General features: G+C 43.1%; 1 protein-coding gene and 1 pseudogene across 2 annotated transcripts in view; one reads left to right on the top strand and one right to left on the bottom strand.

Moving 5' to 3' along the window:
- LOC132776438 (potassium voltage-gated channel subfamily KQT member 1-like) overlaps positions 1-14,759 on the top strand; it is a 277,235-nt gene extending 262,476 nt beyond the window's left edge. For both annotated transcript variants that reach the window (XM_060778096.2, XM_060778095.2), the window contains one exon: positions 11,954-14,759. In XM_060778096.2, the coding sequence (XP_060634079.2) occupies positions 11,954-12,109 (156 nt within the window). In that variant the 3' untranslated portion in view covers positions 12,110-14,759. The remainder of the gene's footprint in view (positions 1-11,953) is intronic.
- Positions 14,760-22,510: 7,751 nt separating this feature from the next.
- On the bottom strand, positions 22,511-23,068 carry LOC132776451 (NADH dehydrogenase [ubiquinone] 1 beta subcomplex subunit 11, mitochondrial-like; annotated as a pseudogene).
- Positions 23,069-23,381: the final 313 nt, after the last annotated feature.

Raw genomic sequence — 23,381 nt, 5'->3', positions numbered from 1 at the left:
AATTATAGAATCATAAAATCATGGAGCTGACATGGGCCTCAAAGCGATTCAGTCCAACATCTTCCCATTGCTCAATCTGACAAGTAGACCTCTTTTTAAAGGTGTCCAGAGAAGAAGACTCCACCATATCCCTAGGTTACTGTTCTTACTGTTCCTTCTTCTGTTCAATTGAAATTGATCCTCTTGTAATTTTACACCAGTAGATCTGACCCTACCCTGTGGGACAGCAGCAAACTAGCTTGCCCCTTCCTCTGTCTTGTCAATGTGATACAACAATGGATCTGCCTGTCGACTCCAAAAGAGGCCACAGGGGCAGCAAGTACTCCCAGGAAGGCACATGTAGGACCACAAGTTAAGATTTGTTTGTTTGTTTGTAGCATTTATATTCTGCCCTTCTCATCCCAAAGGGGACTCAGGGCGGAGCATAACATATAAATGGCAAACATTCAATGCCAAAACATATTATATCATACACATACAATCACATATCTCGACGTTAAAATCCACTAGTTAAAACTGTCTCAACAACCATCTCGAATTTGGTTATCATACTAAGGGTTCCTATTGCTGCCTCATTGCACAGTCTCAAAGGCTCGGTCCCACAGCCACGTTTTTATCATCCTTCTAAAGGACAAGAGGGAAGGGGCTGACCTGATCTCATTAGGAAGGGAGTTCCATAGCTGAGGGGCAATTACTGAGAAGGCCCTGTCTCTCATCCCCGCCAAATGCGCCTGTGATGGTGGTGGAACCGAGACCAGGGCCTCCCCAGAAGATCTTAATCTCCGAGATGGTTCATAGGGGGAGGTGCATTCAGACAGGTAAATTGGGCCTGGGCCATTTAGGGCTTTATAGGCCAAAGCCAGCACTTTGAATTGTGCCCGGTAGCAAACTGGCAGCCAGTGGAGCTGGCGTAACATGGGAGTTGTGTTCTCCCAGTTATTATTTATTTACGTGTCAAGCCTCCATTTTTGACACTTGTGATCACAAAGATAACCTTTGAGTGTTGTTTTTTTTTTAAGAATTGATATGTAAAGATGAAAGGCAGAATTGCACACCTTGCACTATCATACCAACCTATTTGCTAGGAAAATTCATCATTCACACACACATACACAACAGATACCCCTGATAACATTTAGCAAAATCTCAAACAGAGGAAACAGGACCTTTTTGTGTGCTAATTTAAACAGGAAAGGCAGATGGAAACCAAAACAAATGAAACTGTATTCAAAGTCAGAACTTGTATGCTCCAGGTCACCAGGGTTTTCACACCTAACCCAAGAATGGGTGGGTGTGTTTGTGATAAAGGAAGGGAGGGCAAGGAAAAGGTGCTGTTTCATAGAAAAGTATGGAAAAATGAAAATAAACAAGGATGAAAAGGAAACCAAAACAAGGTAATCACATGGATTTCATGTTGCAGGTTGGGCTTCATGCCCACCTTCAGTGTAAATTTGTGAAGACATCCTGCATTTTAAAATAGTTGTTGTTTTATGAGAGCCCAGGTAAGAAACACGTCTGTCCAAAAAAGGAACGTGTGCACAGGGAAGACAATAAATAATTCTGCTCCCTGGAAGGGGAGTAAAGTGTTTTGTGATCCACTGCTTTCAGTTGGCAGAGTGATTAACTTCCATGTCCACATTTATTTATTTATTTATTTATTTACTATCTTTATATACCATCCCTCTCAGCCCGCAGGTGACTCGGGGCAGTTTAAAGTTGGTACCAAGACCATAAAATACAATTTCAATACAATAAAAACAATCGGACAATAAAACCATAGCAAATCAATAAAAACATGTATCATTAGGGCAGTGTTTCTCAACCTGGGGGTCGCGACACCTGAGGGGGTCGTGAGTGGGTGTCAAAGGGGTCGCCAAAGACCATCAGAAAACATAGTATTTCCTGGTGGTCATTGGGATTCTGTGTGAGAAGTTTGACCCAATTCTATTGTTGGTCGAGTTCAGAATGTCTTTGATTGTAGGTGAACTATAAATCCCAGCAACTACAACTCCCAAATGTCAAGGTCTATTTTCCCCAGACTCTACCAATGTTCACATTTGGGCATACTGAGTATTCGTGCCAAGTTTGGTCCAGATCCATCCTTGTTTGAGTCCACAGCGCTCCTCTGGATATAGGTGAACTACAACTCCCAAACTCAAGATCAATGCCCACCAAACCCTTCCAGTGTTTTCTGTTGGTCATGGGAGTTCTTTGTGCCAAGTTCGGTTTAAATCCATCGCTGGTGGAGTTCAGAATGCTTTTTGATTATAGGTGAACTATAAATCCCAGCAACTACAACTCCTGAATGACAAAATCAATCCCCCCCTCCCCCCAGCCCCACTAGCATTCACATTTGGGCATATTGGGTATTTGTGCTCAATTTAGTCCAGTGAATGAAAATATATCCTGCATATCAGATATTTACATTATGATTTATAACAGTACTAAAATGACAGGTATCAAGTAGCAACGGAAACAATATTACGGTTGAGGGTCACCACAACATATGAAACAGTATTAAGCGGTCACGGCATTAGCAAGGTTGAGAACCACTGCATTAGGGTCTCCTTGTTAAAAACATTGTCCAATCACATCGTCCAAATATTCCATTTTCCTATGTCTGTTACACTGTATTTGCAAATGCCTGCTCAAAAAGCCAAGTCTTGACTCTTCCAAAACATTAAAAGGGAGGGGGCCAATCTGATATCCTTAGGGAGGGTGTTCCATAGCTGAGGGGCCACCACTGAGAAGGCCCTGCCTCTCGTCCCCACCAGCCGTACTTGTGACAAAGGCGGGACTGAGCGCAGGGCCTCCCCAGACTATCTTAAAGTCCTGGAAGGTTCATAAGGAGAGATGCGTTCGGACAGGTAAGTTGGAGTTCGAACAAGCCCCATTTTGGACAATGCTTCGTGATTCCTTCCAAAGGAGGAGAATTATTTACTTCCATAGAATAGTTGTAACATCAATATTTTGCTATTATTGCTATATATATTTTTTCAAATAATTAGATAAACTAATGATGCAGCTGGAGTGATAGACAGGAACTGATCATAATATAATTAATGCAAACACGGGAAATGATTAAAACACAAATGCAGGAAAAGTGTAATGAAGAGTGTCAGCAATCAGCTATTCATAAGAATGGCTGGAATTGATTTCAGATTGAAAAATGGAACATAAATGAGTGCCCTATGTGACAACTCTTTTTCAATTAGGTTTTCACAGTTGTGAAAAGATATATAATCCCATAGGACAAATATGAGTTGCAATACATTAATATTATAATGAGAAGCGCAATGTACATTTCTAGCCTTTCTCGAAAGAAAAGAACTACATGAATATTTGACTATGATGAGATGCAGCTGTTTTACTTCTGCTTGGCAGCGAGCAGCTGTCAAGCTCACCTGTCTCCATGGAGTCTGCAAAGAGAGTATCAGATCACCTTGAAAAATCTATTTGTGTTTAATTCAGAGGAAAGAACTGACAAAATTGTCTCTAAGGCCCCATCTCCACTGCCCTGTATCCCAGGATCCGATCCCAGATTACCTGCTTTAAAGTGGATTGTATGAGTCTCCAGTGTCAGATAATCTGGGATAAGCAAATAATCTGGGATCAGATCCTGGGATATAGGGGCAGTGTGTTTTCCTTTTCTAAGAAAAGCCTATGAAATCCATAGAATAGTGGTTCCCAACCTTTTTTTGTCCAGGGACCACTTTGTCCAGGGACCACTTTGACCAGGGATCATTTGACCAGGGACCACTTTGTCCAGGGACCACTTTGACCAGGGACCACTTGACCAGGGACCACTTTGACCAGGGACCACTTGACCAGGGACCACTTGACCAGGAATCACTTTGACCAGGGATCATTTGACCAGGGACCACTTTGACCAGGTACTCTCCAACATTAGTACCAAAAGGGATATGAATCTGTTTTTGGTCAACTTTAAATTCAATTTGATGTGCTGATCCAGAGAAATACATTTGATAGACCACATCAGCTCTAGTTTCTGATACAGAACATATGCCATGGTCAGTGACAGGGAAGGAGTAGCAGGCGGTGCAAAAAGAGTGGTAATAAAATAAACAAAATAAAATAAATAACTAAAGAGGAAGAAGGCTAGCAGACCAGATTTTCGTCTTTGCGGCCCACTTGCGGCCCGCGGCCCACAGGTTTAGAACCACTGCCATAGAGTTACCATAAATCTTCGGGGGACTTGGAGGGACAGACACACATACGAGGGTTGAATGAAAAGTAATGCCTCCACCTTTGTAGCTCCTCAACAGATGGCAGTACTAGTATGCAGTAGGTACTGGCTTGTTCAGTAGACTCTCCTCTACAGTTCCATTTTGGCAGGAAGCCTTAGCATTGAACAGTTGTGTTGTTAAAGTGCGAAGTATGGAACCCTGCACTGACGATCAGTCAGTGTGACTTAAGCAACGTGCAGTCATTGAATTCTTGACAGCAGAAGGTGTCACCCCAAAGGAGATTAATCAGAGAATGCAAGCTGTTTATCATGATTGTGTTGATGTGAGTATTGTGCATTGTTGGGTAAGTTTAAAGATGTTGAGGTGGAAACATCTGACTTGTCTGACAAACAAAGAGTTGGATGTCCTGTGACAGCAACCACCGAGTTTTACAAGCAAAAGTTGACAGATTGATTCAGGACGATCATCGTATCACTCAGAGAGAAATTTCAAGCATAACTGGCATTTACGAGAACATGTGGGTCACATTATTGCTTTGCTTGGCTATTGGAAGATCTGTGCATGCTAGCTGCGGAAACAGAGTGTTGACTTCTTCCATAACGGCTTCAGAAAACTTGTTGGCAGAAACGAATCCAGTTGTCTGGTGATTATGTGGAAAAGTGAATAGTAGTAGTGGGTTGTTGTAGGTTTTTTCGGGCTATATGGCCATGGTCTAGAGGCATTCTCTCCTGACGTTTCGCCTGCATCTATGGCAAGCATCCTCAGAGGTAGTGAGGTCTGTTGGAACTAGGAAATATATATCTACCTCTGAGGATGCTTGCCATAGATGCAGGCGAAACGTCAGGAGAGAATGCCTCTAGACCATGGCCATATAGCCTGAAAAAAACCTACAACAACCCAGTGATTCCGGCCATGAAAGCCTTCGACAATACATTGAATAGTAGTAGTAGTTAAAGAGCACATTCTAAGGATTATTTCTGCATTTGATTTATTAAAATATTCCCATCCAAACCCAAGTAACGAAAGTGGAGACATTACTTTTCATTCAACTCTTGTACATAAGACTTTCACCATCCTTGAAAGCACTGACAGTTTTTTATATTAGGGAAAATTGAGTACAAAGCTGTATATCAATATCCATGCATAAGAAAGTGTTTGCAAAACTATCTATTAATATTAATGTGGCCTTTTTTACAAATTGACTTGTATAAACAAATGTGCTTGTATAATGTTAATAATATGAAAAGTTAAAAGAGTTTCATTTCCTTACCCAGACCTAGGGTGTATCCACACTATAAAATTCATGCAGTTATGCACCACTTTAACTATCATGACCCAGTGCTATGAAATCATGCGAATTGTAGTTTTACAAAGTCTGTAGTCTTTTTCTGCCAAAAAAAAAAAATGCTTGTGCCTCACCAAACTACTATTCATCTTCTGAGACCATTCTTTCAGTACTTTTGCAAAAAGAGGTGCAACGGGTGGTCAATAGTGAGAAGGATCTTTCATTATATACACTTTATTTATATTCCGCCCTTCTCCCCTAGGGAACTCAGAGCGGATTACAGCATTTACATACATAGGCAAACATTCAATGCTTTTACTGTTCCATCTTCCAGGAGCATAGTTTACGTTGCCTTTTAGCTGCATGGGATAGCATTCCTTTGCATTTCCCCAGGGTTGCTACAGACCCAGCAGCACCCTGGAAGTTAAACAGTATCAGAGTCTGGAAAGCCAGGCTGCAGGCCCTCTGCAGTTATTGGTTTAGAAAGTATCTCTTTGGGTTAGGAGTCCGCCCTTTTTCCTGGAGTTGAGATCTCCATTTTGGAATCTTCCCTGCCTCCTTCAGTAGAAAAAAGAACCTCAGATGTGCTGTTGGTCAAGCAGGGAGCTCTGAAAAACCCATTGTGAGTACTATTGAGTTATTAAGAAAGGCAACTGAGATAAAGAGAAGCTTATTGAGATACTATAGTTATTGAAGAAAGCTATTATTGAGTTATAGAAAAAGAGATATTAAGATATTGAGATAGTAATTGAGTTATTGAGAAATAGAGATAAATAGTTATTGAGTACTATTTGAGCATTACTTCATCTCCAAAACTGACCTTGTGCTTAGATAGGGGAAGACCTGTTCTTTCTAACCATAGCAGCTCAGGGTTAGGGTGAAATATCTCAGGATTTTTTCCACCATTTGGAGAAAGGTTACCTCAGTAATTGAAGAAAAGGGGAAAGAAAGAACATCTCTATGGTTTCTCAAATTGACTGTTTGTGTTGTAACTTTATCAAGCTGTGCCAAGTCTGCCAAAGACTTTGGAAATAAACATTTTGTTGATGTTCATATCTTGACTGGCATCAGTTGCTGAAAGTATTGAGTTATTGCTTCAAAGAAAGACCCCCAGCAGTTCACCCAGATAAAGAGAGAAGCACATCTTAACATTATAGCGTCTGGGTGTGACGGCACATTTACAATCATAAATAATGAGACACACAAACAAAGGCAAAGGCTTCTCCTTTCATTTCCAGCTTCTGGGAGCAGTGCTCATCTCTGGCTCTGGGGAGGTGCTTTCTCCATTTTCAAGCTAAGGAGCCTCCTGGTTGTGTAGCTGGCAAGATTGCTTGGAGTGTCTCTTTGCCTTTTCCCACCTAAGTGGTACCTATTTATCTACTCACATTTGCATGTTTTCGAACTGCTAGGTTGGCAGGAACTTGAGGTGACAGACGGGAGCTCACCCCTTCTCATGGATTTGAACTGCCAACCTTCAGGACATCAGTTCAACAGCACAAGGGTTTAACCCATTGTGCCATCACAACCCACAGTTGCATAATGCCTTCTTTGGAGAGGCCCAATTCATATCTGTATCGGGAGAGGGAGGATCTTGGCAAGTAAAGATATTTTTATCTTGTAAGCCTTTACTGAAAACATGGATGTTTGAGCAAGCATTCGGCTAATCCGATGCGATGAAGTTTTTGATCAAGGACTGGCAATCATAGACAACGAAATTGGATTATGATTTTAATTAAGAGATGCATTGGTCTGTATTGGTGGCCCAATACTGTGTATTGTATATGTATGTGTTTTATATTTTTAATCGGAATTATTGTTGTTTTTAAATGTTGTAAACCGCAATGAGTCGCCGTTTTAGGCTGAGATATTAGCGGTATACAAGTGTACTAAATAAATAAATAAATAAATATGTTAACAATTTTTGCACCTTTAAAATATACAATGGCAATGTTATTCTCTGCAGTGCTGATGTTATTCAATGCTATTTTTATCTTACTCTCAGTTGTATTTTCAAGCTGGGTTTTTGTGTGTTTTGGCTTAATTTTTGATTTTGTAACTCTTCCTGAGAATGTTTGTAGCCGTAGGATCAAAAATAGACTGGAGCCACGTTTAGTCAGAGCTGAATCGCTTTCTCAAAGTTAGTTATTATAATCCATAATAAATAAATATAGACACACACCAATGCTCTCATGTGCCTTTGCCAAGGTTAGCAACTACTGTTGATAAAGTGCTTTTTAAAACAACTGTTTTGCTTCAGGGGGAAATGAATAAGCTATTACCCATTCTCGTTTCCATAAAATCATTAGAACAGTGAAAAATAACATGTAACAAGGACCCAAGCATACACTTGAGAGCAATCTGAAGGAAAACTTTCTCATTTATTTGGGAGTGCCTGAAGGTATTTCCATTCTCTATGATGCTATGTCTCTGTTTTAGGGGCTCATAATGTGTATCATATAGGTGAGTGGCTCTGTCTTTAATGTCAGATTTGTGTCATTTCTGAACAGGTTTTCGAAAAGTGGACTGTGGCGTTTTTAAGAGGAAAAAAAACTGATGCTCTTAATCCTTTTAAACGAGGGTGTGAAATTCCCTTTAGGTCAAGAACTGCATAAGGACAAGAAGGGACTGCATACGGATGTGTGCACATGAGCAACTGCTAACCAAAACAGACCCTGATGAGCTTCCCAGATCACATGGGATCTGGTGCCTTCAGCGTATTTACTATTAGACTTGTGTGAGGGGACTGATCTGTTTTTGGGAGGGCTGATATCTGTTTTTGCTCTGGGGTGGCAAAAGTTTCATTTTCCATTTGGCTCATTATTGGAGGAAGGGAGTCCCAGGCTCCCCTTCCCATCATTTTAAGCATTTAAGCTGTTTCTACTCAGATACTGGACCAGTGCCTGGCCGCTGTGATGATCTGGATGAGGACGAACAAGCTGTATTTACTGTGTTGTTCCTTGTGTTTTTGGTTTTTATTTTTGTTGTAATTTGCTGTTTGGACTTGGCCTCATGTAAACCGCCCAAGTCCCTGTTGGGGGAGATGGTGGCGGAGTATAAATAAAATTTATTATTATTATTATTATTATTATTATTATTATTATTATTACTCTAGAGGAGAAGTGCTGCAGGCTGGTGCGCGAGCTTTCTTGCCCAGGCCTGCACCACACCACACACTCTTTCCAAGGAGGCTTCTTAAAGCTATTTCAACTCCAGAGGAGAGGCACTGTAGGCAGGCGCGCACACTTTAAGGAGGCTACTTACCTGTTTCTGTTCTAGAAGAGAGGCACTGCAGGCAGGCACGTGTGCTTTAAGGAGGGTTTAAAGCTGTTTCTACTCTAGAGGAGAAGCACTGCAGGCTAGCGCACGAGCTTTCTTTCCCAGGCCTGCACCACACCACACATTCTTTCCAAGGAGGCTTCTTAAAGCTATTTCAACTCCAGAGGAGAGGCACTGTAGGCAGGCGCACACACTTTAAGGAGGCTACTTACCTGTTTCTATTCTAGAGGAGAGGCACTGCAGGCAGGCATGTGTGCTTTAAGGGGGGTTTAAAGCTGTTTCTACTCTAGAGGAGGAGTGCTGCAGGCTGGCGCTCGAGCTTTCTTGCCCAGGCCTGCACCACACCACACACTCTTTCCAAGGAGGCTTCTTGAATCTATTTCAACTCTAGAGGAGAGACCCTGTAGGCAGGTACGCACACTTTAAGGAGGCTCCTTACCTGTTTCTCTTCTAGAGGAGAGGTGCTGCAGGCAGGCACATGTGCTTTAAGGAGGGTTTAAAGCTGTTTCTACTCTAGAAGAGAAGCGCTACAGGCTGACGCATGAGCTTTCTTGCCTGGTCCTGCACCACACCACACACTCTTTCCAAGGAGGCTTCTTAAAGCTATTTCAACCCCAGAGGAGAGGCACTGTAGGCAGGCACGCACACTTTAAAGAGGCTACTTACCTGTTTCTATTCTAGAGGAGAGGCGCTGCAGGCAGGCATGTGTGCTTTAAGGAGGGTTTAAAGCTGTTTCTACTCTAGAGGAGAAGTCCTGCAGGCTGGCGTGCGAGCTTTCTTGCCTGGTCCTGCACCACACCACACACTCTTTCCAAGGAGGCTTCTTAAAGCTATTCCAACTCTAGAGGAGAGGCACTGTAGGTAGATGCGCCCACTTTAAGGAGGCTTCTTACCTGTTTCTATTTTAGAGGAGAGGTGCTGCACGCAGGCACATGTGCTTTAAGGAGGCTTTAAAGCTGTTTCTGCTCTAGAAGAGAGGTGCTTCAGGCAGACATGCACACTTTCAGAAGGCTTCTCACCTGTTCCTACTCTAGAGGAGAGGCGCACTGCAGGCACACACACACATTTTAGGGAGACTTTAAAGCTGCTTCTGTTCTAGAGGAGGAGAGGTACTGCAGGCAGGTGTGCACGCTTTCTCTCCTTCACCATGCTGTGCACTCTTTCCAAGGCATTTAAGGAGGCTTCCCCACTTCCAGGTAAGGAAGAGCGATAACCTCCTGGAGCTATCCTTCCTGGGCTTCCTTAAAAAAAACCTCATTTTTCCTGGCACACTTCAGTCTCCTTTCTGCTTTGGTTTTAATGCTTCCTTACAGCTGTTTCTATTCTCTACTCTAGAGGAGGGGTAACTGGTACTAGTTTTTAGGGAATAATGGTTTCCTTTTTGTTTTCTGGGATTAATAAAAAATATTAAACTGTAATGTCGAAAAGCAGAGGAGGAGCCAAGATCAGCTCCCACTTGTTTTCGTTGAGGGTGGGTTTTTGTACAGATCTGTGCACAAGTCTGTTTACTATCACTGTAAGTTCCAGACTTATAATCGTTTTCCTTAAGACATGTCATTTTCTCTCTTAATATCTATGTGCCTGCCACAGTAGTCATGAATCATGCTTTTCATTTTAGAACAATTCCGGGTAAACCGCAGTCCGTTTTGGTGTCCTGGATTTTGGTGAGGGGACTGTTGCCTTGGTGGATGACCTCCGTAGAGAGCTGGACAGGGGGAGTGTGACTCTGTTAGTTCTCTTGGACATCTCAGCGGCTTTCGATACCATCGATCATGATATCCTTCTGGGACGACTCTCTGAAATGGGTCTCGGGGGCATGGTTTTGTCGTGGCTTCGGTCTTTCCTGGAGGGTCGATCCCAGATGGTGAAGCTGGGAAACGCCTGCTCAGACCCCTGGCCTTTGACCTGTGGGGTCCCGCAAGGCTCTATTCTGTCTCCCATGCTTTTTCTACATGAAACCTCTGGGAGAGGTCATCTGGAGTTTTGGAGTTAGGTGCCATCTCTATGCAGATGACACACAACTCTACTACTCATTTCCACCTAATTCCAAGGAGGCCCCTCGGGTGCTGGACGAGTGCCTGGCCGCTGTGGCTGTCTGGATGAGGAGGAACAAGCTGGAGGATCAATCCCGACAAGACAGAGGTCCTCCTGGTCAATCGTAAACCGGATCGGGGTATAGGATGGCAACCTGTGCTGGACGGGGTTACACTCCCCCTGAAGTCACAGGTCCGCAGTTTGGGAGTCCTCTTGGATTCATCACTTACGCTTGAGGCTCAGGCGTCGGCGGTGTCCAGGAGGGCTTTTGCGCAACTAAGGATTGTGCGCCAGCTGCGACCATACCTCGCAAAGGTTGATCTGGCCGGGGTGGTCCATGCCTTGGTCACCTCTAGATTGGACTACTGTAATGCGCTCTAAACGGTTTGGGACCTGCCTACCTGCATGACCGCATCTCGGTTTACGAACCCACGCGTTCCCTCCGTTCATCCGGAGAGGCCCTGCTCGCGATCCCACCTGCGTCGCAGGCGCATTTGGTGGGGACGAGGGACAGGGCCTTCTCTGTGGTTGCCCCCTGACTCTGGAACACTCTCCCCAAAGACATTAAACTGGCCCCCTCACTGGCAGTCTTCAGGAAGAACTTGAAGACCTGGCTATTCCGATGTGCCTTTCCAGAGTAGGATAACTCCCAGCTCTAAGTCCCAAAAGCACTTTATTAGAGTTTAAGATTCTCTGCACATTGCACTTGCCCAGAAATCCAATATACCACCAGCCTCACCCAGCACTTTTTTAACCTGTACCCATTACTGGCCCGGCCCTGGTTTTATTGTGTAATGGTATAATGTTTGTTATTGCTATGTTTTAATTTTTAATTTGCTTTGAATTGTATTGTTATTGTTTTGTTGTTGTTGGGTTGAGGCCTCGGCCTTTGTAAGCCGCATCGAATCCCTTGGGAGATGCTAGCGGGGTACAAATAAAGTTTAATAATAATAATAATAACAACAACAACAACAACAATAACAACGATCATGCCTCATCTATGGTTTCTGAAACCCTATGTTGTCATACCCAACAAAACTATGCCACCACCCTGCGAGGTAGTTTTGAAACCACTCCTATCTGTCTCTCTTACACACACACTTACATGAGCAATTGATAAAACCTATGTCTTGCTTTGTTTCTGCCACAGGTCACTCAGATCGACCACAAGCTGAATGACATCCTGAATGCTCTTCAGATTCAATTTGACAAGCAGTCATCAGAATGGGCATCTCCTTCAACCACTCCAAGAGCCAGGAGGTTACGGTCTTCGTCAGATTCTCCCCCAAAGAGCCGTAAAATGTGAAAACGACTGAACAATATCGCGTCAGCTTCTCATTTTATCCGATGTGATTTTAGTTGGTGTTGGGATCCAAATTTGCAGCTGAGCAAAGAGACTAAGACAAAGCAAGTCCTCTTCCGCCCTTCCTCTAAAACTGGATGCTTTTTTCATCCATTCCTCATTTGCATCATCAAAAGTAGTAACATTCAGCAGAACCAGAGACGAGAAACTGGAGTGGGAGCAGCAAGGCTTCCGTCAAACAGAAAGATTTGTCAACTCAGTATGTTCAGACGGATGATGCTGTACTTGATTTCTACAAAAAGAGATCCCAAAACTTTGGTCTTGCCTGGAAACACCCAACAGGGATATTTTCCTCTTGTTTACCAGCAATTGGAAGAAACTGTACCATTAATGAGTATAGAATATATATTGTGTAGCTTCTCAGCGGCACTTGCATCTGCTGATATATATTACAAGGTTGACCCTTGGCACTGAAAATAGATGAGCAATACTTGACAGAAACAACGCTTCGAGTGCACAAGTCTTCTTTCAGGAGGTACAATTATTAAGTAAGGGAGTGTCATATAGAAGTAAGATTTTGCTCAGTTACTAGTTAATGGCAAGTTTTGATTGTTCTGACTTGGAAAGTTTGCTTGTTGGTTGGTTTATGTATGTATTTATTTAAGTTCAGAATTCATACTTAACAGAGTAGAGGCAGCAGGTGTGTGAATCCCGCTTTACCCTTTGTTGAAACAGTCACTTCACATACTTTTTAGTTTCAAGACACTTTTCTGTCTCCGCACAATTAATATTCACCTTTTCTTTTCTTGGCCAATATAAGAAATGTGCCTGTTGCCCAAGGAGAAGTGGGTAACATCCATAAATTCATTTTCAGTATTTGGATTGGAAGATTCTTGACAGTCTAAATTAATCAGAAATGTCAAGATGTGACACTTGTTGCATGGGAGACGCAGGAGGAATTTTTGCTTAAATATGCAACTATTATTTACATATTAAATAGAAATAAGGGCCATGATGGTGCATCGGGTTAAACTGCTGAGCTGCAGAAGTTGCTGAACAGAAGATCGGTGGTTCAAATCCACGGACAATGTGAGCTCCTGCTGTTAGCCCCAGCTTCTGCCAACCTAGCAGTTCGAAAACATGCAAATATGAGTAGATCAATAGGAACCGTTCCACCGGGAAGGTAAAGGCGCTCCATGTAGTCATTCTGGCCACAAGACCTTGGAGGTGTCTACAGACAAAGCCAGCTCTTCGGCTTAGGAATGGAGATGAGCACCACCCCCTAGAGTTGGACACAACTAGACTTAATGTCAAGGGGAAACCTTTACTTTCAACAGAAATTTGTTGAAATGGAGAAGAAGGGTGGGTAATCTGAACATTTATGCACCCGTTAGGTGTACTTATTCTATTTGAAATAGTGCTTTTTCATTCAGAAGAGAGAAGGAAGCTGTGAAAAATTTTATTTTCACAGCATTTCTGCATTCAGATTTATATGGCCTCATATATGAATTTTCAAACAATTTCTGTAATGTTTCTGTAAGTAGTTCTAAACATTCAGATTTATATGGCATCATATATAAATTTTCAAACAATTTCTGTAATGTTTCTGCAAGTAGTTCTAAACATAATCCTTGTGTTTATTATATTAACTGCATATTTATTTCCTGTTCAAAAGTCTACATTATTCCAGAACATAACAAATGTGCATCTGTGCATCGTGTGCTTTATTCAGAAGCACTGGCAACAAAAGAGATCCAAGACGTTGTGTCACAATGCATGTAAAAATGGCCCATTCAGCAAACTGCACGTCATGTTTCCCATCTGAGAATGTTTAGCACTTTAATTCAAATCTGAGTGGCTGTTAATTCCTGTTGTGTATGACATATGATGAATCACATTCTCCATCCAAATGCTCAAATTAATATTTGAACTGCATTACCATAGGCATTTAGCCACATCGTCTCAGTAAACACAAAAGCAGCATATATTTGTTGTTGCACATTCCATAGAAAATTGCCTTGACTGTTATATTCACTATTAAATTATCATGTAATCAGCAATAATATTTGCAATCACTTAAATACAAAAGGGGATTTTTCTTCATTCAAAATTGGGGCTATAGCTCAAAGCGTATATTATGCATAAGGTCCCGGTTTCCATTTCCAACATCTCAAGATGTAAGCTCAGCAGGGCTGCGCAAGACTTCAGGAGTTGCTCTCCAAAATCCAAAACTGTCCACATGGGCAGCTGAAATAATGGCACCTTTGCTTTCTGTTGGATCAATGTACACAAATTGTATTGCTGCACTTGGACTCATGTAAGCCACTTGGGAGATGGTGGCGGGGTATAAATAATAATAATAATAATTATTATTATTATTATTATTAATTTCATGCACCAAATTATAATTTTTAATGGCATATACATTTACCTTCAGGCTATGTGAATAAATGTATATGAAGCATAAATTAATGCTGTGTTTAGAAATTGGATCCTACCTCCAAAATATCCCATTATATATATATGCAAATATTTATTTATTTATTTATTTAAAACATTTATATTCCGCTCTTCTCACCCCGAAGGGGACTCATGGCAGAGCACAGCATATACATGGCAAACATACAATGCCAGGACACAAATTCACATACAATACATAAACATTAAAAAAACATTTATCAAAATTTAAAATACACCATTTAAAACCATTTAAAATAAATAAATGGCCCTGTCATCTTTCCCACTGCCGCTTCATTGCCCTGTGCTGAAAGCTTGGTCCCACAGCCAAGTTTTTACCATCCTTCTAAAGGACAGGAGGGAGGGGGCTGACCTGATCTCACCAGGAAGGGAGTTCCATAGCTGGGGAGCAATCACTGAGAAGACCCTGTCTCTCGTCCCCACCAATCGTGCCTGTGACAATGGTGGGACGGAAAGCAGGGCCTCCCCGGGGGATCTTAATCTCCTCGATGGTTCATAGGGGCAGATGCGTTCGGACAGGTAATTTGGGTCGGGGCTGTTTAGGGCTTTATAGGCCAAAGCCAGCACTTTGAATTGTGCCCGGTAGCAAACTGGCAGCCAGTGGAGCTGGCGTAACATGGGAGTTGTATGCTGCCCCAGTTATTAACCTGGCTGCCTCTCGTTGGACTATTTGAAGCTTCCAAGCAGTCTTCAAAGTCAACCCCACGTAGAGTGTGTTGCAGTAGTCTATCCTAGATGTACTGAGAGCGTGGACCACCGTGGCCAAGTCTGACTTCCCAAGGTACAAGTTTTAATTGTGTGAATGCTCCCCTGGCCACTGCTGCAACCTGGGATTCCAGGCTCAGTGATGAATCCAGGAGAACTCCAAAATGAAAACATCTAAAATCCAAAATATTTCTGGTCCCAACATTTTGGATAAGAGATATTCAACCTTCACTAGCCTTTAATGAAACATCACATTGCCAGTGTATTCTTAGCATTAAGCTGGCATTGTGAGTTGTAGTGCCCATTCATTTCCAAGTAGCATTATTAACTTGAATGGCATGTGGTTGGACTGGGGGGGCCTTGTGGCATCCTCCAACTCTATGATGCTATGATTCTAAGTATTCTTGAAATAAGTCTGTCTTCAAACATTATTTTGCTAGTTTAAATATATATTTAAAAGGGTGCACAGCTATGTTTTCTGTTTCTAGGACTAGTCTTTGTGAAGTCATAACGGGTACAGCCAGTCCAAAGAGTAGGAGCAGGTCTCGTTTTTTAAAATCTTGTCATTCTGTTCCATCTTTAATATGATTGATGCTTCCATGCATTGCCACGGGGGACATATGAGATGCAGCTGGGACCTGCTGACACAGGTCTACATGATCCATACTTCTTGGAGTAGTAGACATTCTGCGTATACATCCAAACTGCTGCTGGCCACTTTAACTAGAATCACTTTTGGCAAAAGTATAGTGCTGGGCAAACCGCATTATTGCAGAGTGAATTTGAACTTGGTTTGACAAACGCTCTGGATTTTCTGACCCACTACTCTATGCAAAGTTTGCCCCAGTTACACTTGTGACACATCCAGTGTCAGGAGCCTGTGTCTAACAGCAGCATGTGTAAATCCATCCAAAACTAATCTCACAAGTCAATTTCCCCTCATCTTTAGCAAAACTGTTATAGCTTACAATTAGCAACTTTTTGTTATCCAAATTAGCAAACGGTGTACATAAATTGTTGCATTTTTAATTTTACTTTGAAAATACACACATACACAGAGAATGTCCAATAGTTGTTTTTTAAATGTCTGTGTACAGTTGCCTATACAATAAAATACATATTTTCTTGCACTTTAGCAAATTTAAAAGTATCATTACTGGTAAATCTTGTAAATAGCATGTCTCAGTTGGAAAAAAATGTTTATTAAATCTTCTTTAAGATTTTATTTTGGCTGACAGTGTTTCATTAAATTGTCTAGCTAGTAAGTGTACATGTTGATTTTTGATGACAGCAGCAGCCTTCCGTGTATACATGTGCCATCACACGGGATTTAAAATGTCCATTGTAAGAGATTCTCCAACATTTCTAAGCATTGAGCTGAGCGAGTTACCATATGGACATGCCTTCATAAATCCATGCCTCTGTCAGGAAATGGAGGATATAGTGCTGCCTAAATAATATGAATACCAACATCAACAGAGTGCAGATAACAGATTTTTTAAAGACCAAAGTATTGTTTACATTAATAATAACTCTTTCGAATCAAGTGCTAGCTGTCTAGACAATGCACAGACACTTGCGGTAAGTATCCCTTAACCCAACTTTGCTCTGCTTCAAACAAAGTTGGGATTCTCTTGAGTTGACAGGAAACTTCTGCATATCATGAGGTTTTGCAGCCATCTGAACAGCTGGATTGGGTCCTCTCTAGATGACTCAAGTGCAATGAAGAGGATGGATCATTCTGTGTTCTGTGTTGTGGACCACATAGCTCCCTGCGAGCACCTGGCTGTCATAGTTTATTTACTAAGGTCAGAATAGGACCAGAGGCGGCCCTAGGTAATTTTCAACGGTAAGCAAACAGTATTTTGGCGCCCCGCCATCCCCCCCCCCCAACCAATCATTGATATATATTTTCTGTTTGTCGTGGGAGTTCTGTGTGCCATATTTGGTTCAATTCCATCATTGGTGGAGTTCAGAATGCTCTTTGATTGTAGGTGAACTATACATCCCAGTAACTACACCTGCCGCACTTGCTCCGTTGCCTGGCCCACTTTGGGTCCGGAGGCATGCCTGAAGACCCCGGCGTGTGCACCAAAAGTCACCTCTTCTACTGACTTTCTCCTCAGCCATTGGGACCGAGAGAGAGAGAGGGGGGGGGGAGGTGGAGATGCCCACCTTTCCTGAAGGTAGGCACAAAAACAAAGGAGGGAGCGGAGGTGGGAGATACCTCCAGCCAGAGGGGCTCTCTCTCTCTCTCTCTTGGTCCTCTGTGCCCCTGGAAAAAAAAGTGTTCTGCGACCGCTTACTTCGCGTAATGGACGAGCCGCCCCTGAATAGGACATCCATGGAATCAGGAAGGAGTGAGTTGCTCTGCCCTTCATTGCTGGTTGTGTGGGCACCCACCCCATTTTGACCTCAACAAATGTAACCATGATGGCCAGTCATAGAATCAGAGAATCATAGAGTTGAGAGAGACTTCATGGGCCATCCAGTCCAATCCCCTGCCAAGAAGCTGGAAAATTTCATTCAAAGCACCCCCAACAGATGGCCATCCAGCCTCTGTTTAAAAGCCTCCAAAGAAGGAGCTTCTACTACATTCCGGGGTAGAGAGTTCCACTGCTGAGCAGCTCTCACAGTCAGTAATGTTCAGGTGGAATCTCCGTTCTTGTAGTTTGAAGCCATTGTTCCGGGACCTAGTCTCCAGGACAGCAGAAAACAAGCAACTTGCTATACTGTTACTCTCACACTATTCCAGTTATACTATGCATCAATAGTACAGAATCAACCAATTCTTGAAGTGGGCCTATAGTCACAGAGAGAGCAAGAGAGTAGAATAGCTGTGAGAGTTCACTAAACAGTAGCCGAGCATGCCATCCCATTCTCATTGTTGAAGCCTGGCTCCCGATAGCATATCCCAAACAGCATTTGGAAAATGCACAAATACTGCACTGAATAACAAGGAAGGCCAGCAATTTGACCAGCATACAAATCCACCAGCAAACAAGTCTGAATCCTTTTGATTAAAGCATTGAGTCAAATGTTGACTAGTGAGATCACAATCACTCACACACACACACATATTCATTTGAGTTTCACTACTCCGTGATTAATATAACGTGCCTTTCAGTTCAAGCCAAACATATGAAGACTGTTGAAGGAGGTTAAAAAAGTTTATATCACTAAAAATTATTCAGAAAAAATTTGCTACATTAAAAATAGCATTTGAAGCCTATTTGGAAGCTCTTGCTCAGTCAAAGAAAGAAAGAAAATACTGAAGGAGGCTTAATGTTTTCCAGTAAGTGCAGTGTTCAGAAAACCTTTACCTATAGAGAGTTAATATATTCATATTTGCTGAGTTCCCTCTTCCGCAGGAGCAGCAGACTCTCAGCCTCAGGTTGAATGAACAAACATTCTGTGTGTTTTTCTGTGCCTCAATTTAAGAAGGGGGCCTGTCTGCGTAACAGCCATCACTCTTTAAGTCGGAGTTTCCCTCCATTTGTGAGTGGCTTTGTGAACTGAATCTGGTGGCCGGTGGGCCAGTGGGACAGGGAAGAATGAATGGTGTGGTTGTAGACCAGTGGTTCTCAACCTTGCGAATGCCGTGACCCCTTAATGCAGTTCCATATGTTGTGGTGACCCCCAACCATAATATTGTTTTCGTTGCTACTTGATACTGTCATAAATCGTAATGTAAATATCCGATATGCAGGATGGATTTTCCTTCACTGGACTAAATTGAGCACAAATACCCAATATGCCCAAATGTGAATGCTAGTGGGGTTGGGGGGAGGGTTGATTTTCTAATTTGGGAGTTGTAGTTGCTGGGATTTATAGTTCACCTATATCCAAAGAGCATTCTGAACCACCAGCGATGGATTTAAACCGAACTTGGCACACAGAACTCCCATGACCAACAGAAAACACTGGAAGGGTTTCGTGGGCATTGACTTTGAGTTTGAGAGTTGTCGTTCACCTATATCCAGATCCATGCAATGATCGATCTGGACCAAACCTGGCACGAATACTCAATATGCCCAAATGTGCACATCGATGATGTCTGGGGAAAATAGACCTTGACATTTGGTGGTTGTAGTTGTTGGGATTTATAGTTCACCTATAATCAAAGAGCTTTATGTGCTCGACCAACAATAGAATTGAGTCAAACTTCCCACACAGAATCCCAATGACCAACAGAAAATACTATGGTTTGTTGTAGGTTTTTTCGGGCTGTATGGCCATGGTCTAGAGGCATTCTCTCCTGACGTTTCGCCTGTACTTTGGCAAGCATCCTCAGAGGTAGTGAGGTCTCACCTTGGTCACTCCACAGATATATAAACCCTTTTTCCTACTTCCAACAGACCTCACAACCTCTGGGGATGCTTGCTATAGATGCAGGCGAAACGTCAGGAGAGAATGCCTCTAGAACATGGCCATACAGCCCGAAAAAACCTACAACAAACCAGTGATTCCGGCCATGAAAGCCTTCGACAATACACAGAAAATACTATGTTTTTTGATGGTCTGTGGCGACCCCTTTGACACCCCCTCGCAACCCCCTCAGGGGTCCCAACCCCCAGGTTGAGAAACACTGTTGTAGACCAATACATTGAGATCGGTGGCAGAGAAGTTATATCGTGATATAACCACAGGTTGGAAGTTGGGATCAACTATTCCAAACACCTTGGTGGAAAACACTTTTCTGATGATGATGACATGAAAATCGAAGTGACTAACTGACTGAAAAAAGCGGAGGGAAACTCTTATGACACAGGCATCAAAAACATATCCCACGGATGACAAAATGTATTGAACTGAGTGGTGTTTATGTGGAAAAAATAATGTAATACCTATGCTACAATCCATGTAAGATTTATTAAAATATATTTATTCTCTGTATTTTTTAAAAATCTTGTAACTTTTGTTGTATGTAGCAATACAAATACATATAGTGCAACTTTGAAAAGCAAATTAAGAATAAAAATGGATGAAAATCCAGACCGAAATGAATCCAGTCATGCCCACCTAAATCAACAGGTGCTTAAGGAGGTAAACAACTGGCTGAGCAAGAAGGCTAGCAAACCGCATTTTAAATTGCCCCCTCCTCCCCCCCCCCCCCCCCCCCCGCCCTCCCACCAAGTCCCAGCTCTGTTTTCCGTCTCTATCTGTCTCCAGCAGCCACTGACAGCTGACCTTCCATGCTCTGGCGGCGAGGGGCTCCAGCAGGTGATTTACTAACAGCTGTGCCAGGCGACAAAATGGGAGAGATCAAGGGTCACTACACAATGGATTCGGCCAGTGAATTTAAGGGCAGACTTTCATTAAACAAAGATGCATGGTGCTGTTTTATTAGGGGGGAGCCCCACACATAAGCACACGTGCGCACACAGCCAAGCACTTCATTTCTGTTTCTCTCTGCTGCACCTGGACATTTCGCCTTGGCTATATTGCCCTTGCCCTCACCGCCCCTCCACCAGCACCACTGTACACACAAACACACCAGTTCCACACATGGCCAAAGCCCCCTGGAGCTTTACACTTGCGACCAAGCCCTAAAATGTGCAAAAACAGGTGCCGAAGACTCAGTCAACAGATGAGAGTAGCAGCTGACATCATACACCATTCCTTCGTGAACCTCAATATTCATGAAGCACTTTCTGGTGCCTTGTTTCTTCCCGAGCGATGTTTTCTCCACTGGGGCCTTCTCTTTCTTCACTGTATCTTTCAGCAGATCAAATTAGCTTGAGCTCTTTTTTACTCCCGTACGTTTAAAGCTTCTGTAAAGTCCCTACAAAGGGCTTTCTGTTTCTTGCCGGAACAATTCACTAAAGCAAGTTGGTACTGAACTTCCAAAATGAAGAGCAGTGCTGCCTTGGCTTTTCTTATCAAAACTCTTATCAAAACATGAGATTTGTCAAGAAATTTTGCATAAAAATATACAGTTGAAAACTGATCAGCTTCGATGTGGTATCTCTATTTACCATGGTCCCGGTAGCAGACACCATGGCACTCATCAACCAGAGGTTCCCAGAAGACATCATGGCTCTGTTTCACCATTGCCTCACCACCAGTTACTTTCAGTGGGACAATGAATTCTACGAACAGAAAGATGGAGTAGCTATGGGGAGCCCTCTCAGCCCGGTCATAGCTAACTTCTACATGGAACACTTTGAAAAACAAGCCCTGGAGACAGCAACCAAAAAGCCCACTATATGGTTCAGATATGTGGATGACACTTTCACCATTTGGAGCCATGGAGAAGAAGAACTCAACAGGTTCCTGGACCATCTTAACAGCATCCACCCAAACATCCAGTTCACCATGGAAAAAGAAAATGAAGGAAGACTGCCTTTTCTAGATGTCCTAGTCATCCGCAAACCAGATCAACAATTGGGTCACACCGTCTACAGAAAACCCACACACACAGATAGATATCTACATAAAAACTCCAACCATCACCCAAGTCAAAAAAGAAGCACCATTAAAGCCTTGGCAGACCGTGCAAAAAGAATCTGCGAACCCCACCTCCTCCAAGATGAACTGAACCACCTCAACTGGGCTCTCCAGGCTAATGGATACTCCACCTCAGACATCAGAAGAGCTGCAAGACCAAGAACAAGCCACGAGAGTAAAGATGAAGATCTACCCAGAGGAAAAGTGTTCCTGCCATACATCAAGGGAACCACTGACCGCATAGGGAAGCTGATGAGGAAACACAACATACAAACTATCTACAGAACCACCAAGAAAATCCAACAAATGCTACGTTCAGCAAAGGACAAGAGGGATCCTCTCACTTCTGCAGGAGTCTACCGTGTGCCATGCAGCTGTGGACAAGTCTACATAGGGACCACCAAACGCAGCATTGCCCAAACACGAATCAAGGAACATGAAAGGCACTGCAGACTACTTCAGCCAGAGAAGTAGAGGCTTCTCTCATGTCCCCACATGGGGAGCTGGAGCTGATAGAGGAAGCTCATCCATGCTCTCCCCGGGATTCGAACCTGTGAATTATCGGTCTTCAGTCCTGCCAGCACAAGGGTTTAACCCACTGTGCCACTGGGGGCTCCTTTGTTAAAGTTGTTAAAGTGCGAAGTATGGAACCCTGCGCAGACAATCGGTCAATGCGACTTAAGCAACATACAGTCATTAAATTCTGGACAGCAGAAGGTGTCACCTCAACATCTTTAAACTTACTTGCCAAATGACGCACAGTACTCTCAAAGGTTTATTCTCAGCATACAGACAGACATCAAGGTGCTCATTCTTCATCCTCCAGGGGAAGCACAATCTTGCTAGGGTCATAGTAATTGGAGTCAAGGACAGGCAGGCCTAGTGCCTCTCGCTCCTTTATTTTTCGTTCGGCTTCCCGACGAGCCCAATTTCGCATCCGCAAATTATTTTAGAAGTCAGCAATATCCAACACTTCCTGCATTTAATTTTCCTCTAATTTCCCATCTTCCCATTATCTGGCAGTAGTGTACAAAGGTGGCGCCTAATACGATAACAACAGATAGCAAAGAAGAATGCAAGTCACATATGCCACAGATCGATAACAGGATCATCGTCAAAGCCATGGTAATCTGGATTCTTGGTGAAGACGGGTATCTCCTCTTCGTGGTCGTGGAGGGGCCTGGGGGCCAGGTGCGAGGGGCCCGGAGCCTGGGGAACCTGAACCGAGGCCGCCGAGCGAGCCTTTTCCCCTGAGGAGATCCCGCAGGCCAAAGGGCAGGCCAACCTCAACCACCTCTGAAAGCCTGCCAGCCACCTCAAGGCCACCATGGTTGGTCGGCTCTGCCGCTGGAAGTCCGTCGCCCGTTCACTCACATCAACACAATCACGCTAAACAGCTCGCATTCTCTGATGAATCTCCTTTGGGGTGACACCTTTTGCTGTCAAGAATTCAATAACAGCATGTTGCTTTAGTCGTATTGACTAGGGTTCCATATTTCGCACTTTAACAACACAATCGATCAATGCTAAGGCTTCCCACCAAAATGGAACTGTAAAGGAGAGTCTACTGTAAAAGCCAGTACGTGCCGCATACCAGTACTGCCATCTGTTGCGGAGTTACGAAGTTGGAGGCATTACTTTT

This window comes from Anolis sagrei, chromosome 5 (genome assembly GCF_037176765.1).
Source record: "Anolis sagrei isolate rAnoSag1 chromosome 5, rAnoSag1.mat, whole genome shotgun sequence".
NCBI classification, from domain to species: Eukaryota; Metazoa; Chordata; class Lepidosauria; order Squamata; family Dactyloidae; genus Anolis; species Anolis sagrei.
This window is presented reverse-complemented; position numbering and strand designations above follow the sequence as displayed.